Below are 5,099 nucleotides of genomic sequence, written 5' to 3' on the forward strand. Positions count from 1 at the left end.
GCTTTTTATAAAGTTAGGAACAAAACGTTCACCCTAAGATAAAACAGGAACATTTCGTTCCGAGTTCCCAACTGTTGATGGAACATATTGTTCCCAAATTGATAATTTAGGACTGCTTTGTTCCGAGTTCCTATCTGTAAATGGGACGCGTTGTTCCCAAATTGATAATTTAGGACCGTTTTGTTCCGAGTTCTTAACTGTGAATGGAACGATTTGTTCCCAAATTGATAATTTAGGACCGTTTTGTTCCGAGTTCTTAACTGTGAATGGAACGATTTGTTCCCAAATTGATAATTTAGGACCGTTTTGTTCCGAGTTCTTAACTGTGAATGGAACGATTTGTTCCCAAATTGATAATTTAAGACCGTTTTGTTACGAGTTCCTGTTTGTAAATGGAACGTATTGTTCCTAAACTGCTCATTTAGGAACAAATTCAGGACTCTTTGGTTCCGAATTCCTTGCGCTTACTTGACCATTTTGTTCCTAAATTATATTGTCCATTGAAATGAAGACAAACAATGGGGCGTGCATAGACCTGCTTGGGCAAGCTGGGCACAATTTTGGGTGTCATGAATTTTGCACAATAGTAATGAGGGCAGGCAAGAAGAGGCACGCCTTGCCAAGTTTAAACATGAATGAAGTTTCTTAAGGTGTAATCGGTGCGTTGTATTTTTTTGGAAAAGAAATTCAGTTCTAGGAGATTGTGTTGAGCATTTTACCTTAATGATAAAATGAGCAAGAAGTGTAAAATCAATTGGTCAAATATCGATGGAGCATCGCCCAAACCAAAGCGGCTTCACCTGGAAAAGAATGAAACCGACCGATTGTATCATTGCCCAATACAAGTGTGTGACCATGATGGCTTTCAAAGTCAGAGAGGGTGCAGAAAACATGTGAATACCAAGCACAGTTGGTTCTTTTACTTTGACGAGAAACCTGATCTGGGAATGCTCAATGCATACGAAAAAGAAGGCGCCAGTGATGTTAAATCGAGTGAAATCACAGTACAAACTACCAGAGTTTTGCCTTCATTTTCAGTTTCCAGCAAAATTGGCGAATCGTTTGTGAAATGGTTGACGGGAAGTGGTGGGGGTTGCAAGAAAGATCATGTAGCCCAGCAGATAGTCAAGAGGTGTTTCAAATTTCTCAAATTTTGCTGCGAAGATGAAGAGGAATTAAGTTTTGAAGTGCTGGATTTTAGCCTGTGTTCGCATAGTCTGCTGTTCAAGTTTATCGACTACTTGCAAGATGAATGCAAACTCGGACACGGTGGCCGATTGGGCTACATTGATGCGATTTCCGAATTAATCGACTTCAGAAAGATAAATGGCGCATCAGACACAGTTCTTCGAAATTTGTCCTCAACAGAGTTGTACCTCAAACGAGCGCGCAAGACAGTGGCAAAGATGATGAGACTGCAGTGGACACAAGATCTAGACATTGAAACTTTGGATGCTAGGGGACACTGGGCAACTATGGAAGAACTGTTAGAAGTGGTGACATTTCATTTACCTCGTTACGAGAACACCGTAAAGACATGCAAAACTATTCCAGGTCAAGTTAATCCTTCGGACTTAACATTTGCCACGAAATTCGTCGCGGTGTATTTGTTCATCAAGGTGAAGGGATCTCGGCCTATGACTTACCAGTATTTGACCGTGGACATGGTAAAAGCAGCAAAGGAGAACGGAGGATTTATTCACCAGAAAAAGTTTAAGACGGCCAGCAAGTATGGATTTGACTCATTGATTCTGACCGATGCAAGCATGCAGGTGCTTGAAAGCTACATCGATTTCGTTAGGCCATTGCTGAAACCACAGTGCGACTACGTACTTGTCACAAGAAATGGAGGACAACACAGCAAATTGGGCGACATCATGAGTAAACTAGTGTTTGATGCAATCGGAAAGTACATTCATCCGACGCGCTATCGTCAAATTGTCGAAACGCAAAGCCTCGATCTGCTCACAAGCAAGGAGCAACGTATTTTATCAGAAGACCAAAAACACAGTTCTGCCGTTGCAAAAGTTCACTATCAAAAGCAAAGATCGCGAGAAGTTGCTGTCAAAGCTCACGAGTGTTTACAAAAGCTACAAGGCACGAAAGGGTCGGAGGTGGATAGGGAAGTGCAAACGAGGTTTAGCGGTTCAACCTCAAGTGTTTCCGCACCGGTCGAAACAACAGAATCAAAGCAAGAAAAGAATCAAGATTCCCCTCCCACAGACCATTTGCGAGTTCAAAGAACTTATCGTCGGGTGTTGAAATTCACGGCAGACGAGGATAAGTTTCTCAAGAAGGGAATTGATAAGTACGGGTTTGGACAGTGGACGGCAATTTTAAGGGATCCTGATTTCAAATTTCAAGACGGAAGAACGGCAGACTCTCTCAAGAAAAGGGCTGGAATGAAAATGCAGCTAGTCTAATTACCGAGGCAAGGACAACACTAACATTTTCAACTTATATTAAGCAAGAACGTCATTTAATATATCGTGACTTATTAAATTACTTTTCACGATCAACAATCTACTTTTTTTCTTTAACAACAAATAATGCACGCTAGTAGTAAGAGTGGTAAGGTGGTCGATTTACTAAACGAATGGGCTCGACTAAGCCGCTTTCTAGATAAACAACTCTAATTTTACAATAATCTCTTTTAAATTACTATAGACTCACTGAAAAAGAGTTTCAATGTCTATTCACGATCAACAATCTATTTCTTTAACAACAACTAATTCACGCTAGCAGTAAGAGTAGTATGGTGTTCGATTTACTAAAGGTGAATGCGCTCGTTTAAGCCGCTTTCTAGATTAACAACTCTAATTTTACTATAATCTGTTTGTTTTTTAAATTACTATAGCCTCACTGAAAAAAAGAGTTTCAATGTCTATTGCTGGCTAAAAAAGTAGTTCGTGATGGTGTTGTTGTTGCACGGCTTTTTACCCTTTCCAGTTTGGTGGAGCGAACGTGTTCGCTTTCTTGTCCCCTGCTGTGATGGTTCTTGGAGGAGCCGGGTCCTTTGGAACGCCATGTGATCTGTTTCCCAGCTCGGCACCTGAGTTTTATACAGCTCTTGTTCCTCATCCTGTGAAGACATCGTAGACGACTCTCCCAATTCCTCGGCTGTAGGGAGGGCCTCGAAGACGGACAGAACGAAGTGGGCGTGTCGCTCGCGGAGAAGCCCCATTTGGATGCACGCCTGCTTTCTCTCTTCCAAGGCCTCTTTGGTGCCCAATGTTCCCAGGTTGGCATGATGTTTTTTCAGTTTATCCTGCAGGACTTCAAGGAGGGCTTGCATTGATTTTCTGAAGTCTTGGTCCGGGCTTGTGTGCACTTTTTTTGCGCAGTCATGGAGCTCTCTCTCGGTCCTTCTAAGCCAGGCGCCCTGGAATGCCTCTTCAGCTTTGCGTTGCCTTGATTCCTTTTCTCTCTCGGCGTCGTTGTGGCGAAGCATGATCAAATCGTTATTCAACTGGGTTGGCAAAGGCTCTGAGACGTCCATGGGTAGAAGGTCTGCATGCTCCGCGGGCACTCCTCTGGCAACCAAAGCATCTCGCCTGTGTTGGTGTTGTTGCCTCTCTCGCCGTTTTTGCTCTTCCTTCTCGTCGATTCGCATTTTCAAGATGTTTGTAATTTGTCGATGTCGTAGGCTGTCGGAGGTAGTTTCCTCTAGTGCTTGTCTCAAATTACTAATGCACTGATCATCATCGTCGTCGTCATCGGTGTCAACTTCAACTTCACTGGTTTGGTCTGCAGTAGTGTCAACTTCAATCGTCTCTTCTGGTGGGTCAGTCAAGATGGTTGATAATTTCAGCGAACGCAGGTCTTCTTTCTCTTTTGCCTTGAGGAAGCCGTCGCCGATTGCCGACTCTTGATCTTCTTCTTCTGCACTGCTTTCGGCGCTCTCGCCATGGTCGGTGGATCGACGGGCTTTCTTCGCAGCCCACACCACACACTCCATGGGATGTTTACGGAGCCACTCGGCGGCTTTTTTCTTTGGATTGGGTAGAGTTTTGAATGTGTAGTTTCGCAACCGGCGATCCATGGCGGGCTGATCTTCTGGGTTGAACTGCAGCTTTTGTTGTGCTGTTAAGATCATTGAACATCGGTTGATAAACGATTTCGCGGTTTTGTACTTCACATCGCATGCCGTGTAACCACCCTGCGTAAGGATCTTCCAATCATCTATCTCAAGCGTAGAGGGCGAGGCTTCGTCGATGAAGATCACCTCTGTTGTGTGATTTATCATCGCTTTATTAAAAACTTTCTGTTTAGTGATGGTTGCGATATTTTCGTGGTGAATCAGGCCAAGAAGCGGCTGGAACAAACTCGTTTTTCCACTGTTTGCATCGCCAATGAGACATGGAACCTTTTCCTTGAGCTTCTTTTGTTTATGGTTAAGAAGCTTTAAAAAGTCCTCGCAAAATGCCGCTGTTTCCTCTTCGGTGAGGCTGTTTTCCAAGATCTCGGAAAAGTATTTGGGATCTGGTTCCTTGGTGGCATCGAACGGCGAAAACGCTCTCGGCGTTACATGGCCAATTTCTCTTTCTTCGATCGCATTCTCCACGAAGCGTCGTTCCTTTAGTGACCAACACAAACCATTCAAGACTTCAATTAAATTGTAATCCACAGTAAGGGGTCTAATGACTTCACAGAAGGGGTTTGCAAGGGTGTCGACGATCTTCTTCATGTCTTTCAAAAGTCTACCTTTAAAAAGCTCATTTCCTGCTAAACCATGTATAAATGCCTCAACGTCACACTTGTATGTGTAAGTGTACTTGGCCTTCTCAAATTTCTTGTAGACTTTGCCGTTGTAAAGAGCGTAACCCAACGATTTCATTGCGATTCCGATGTCGTTAACAAGTACTGTAAACTTGTCGGATAATCTTGCCTGCTCTTCGACAGTTTCAGGTCCTGTTTGCATTCCCGGGCCACCATCAAGTTGGAAACCGAACTGGTCGACGACCAATTTTTTATCCTGGAGTTTGCTCAAAGCCCACGACAGACTGCCTTGGAAAGAAGGATCGACCAGACAAACCCGGACAACTTTCTCAGTGCCACAATCTTCGAGATCCATTAGATCAATTTCACCGATGAAACTT

The 5,099-nt window shown here is 43.5% G+C and overlaps 1 protein-coding gene across 1 annotated transcript; it reads left to right on the plus strand.

Annotated features, from left to right (window-relative positions):
- The first annotated feature begins 731 nt into the window (after positions 1 to 731).
- LOC144641384 (uncharacterized) lies at positions 732 to 2,423 on the plus strand. The gene has a single exon (XM_078500398.1). The coding sequence runs from the start codon at positions 732 to 734 to the stop codon at positions 2,421 to 2,423; it is 1,692 nt and encodes a 563-aa protein (XP_078356524.1).
- Positions 2,424 to 5,099: the final 2,676 nt, after the last annotated feature.

Source organism: Oculina patagonica, unplaced genomic scaffold (assembly GCF_052425735.1).
Source record: "Oculina patagonica isolate OP01 unplaced genomic scaffold, crgOcupat unplaced898, whole genome shotgun sequence".
NCBI lineage: Eukaryota > Metazoa > Cnidaria > Anthozoa > Scleractinia > Oculinidae > Oculina > Oculina patagonica.

Excerpts from the sequence above, each read along its gene's own strand:
- LOC144641384 (XM_078500398.1), top strand. The coding sequence starts at position 732 with ATGAGCAAGAAGTGTAAAATCAATTGGTCAAATATCGATGGAGCATCG.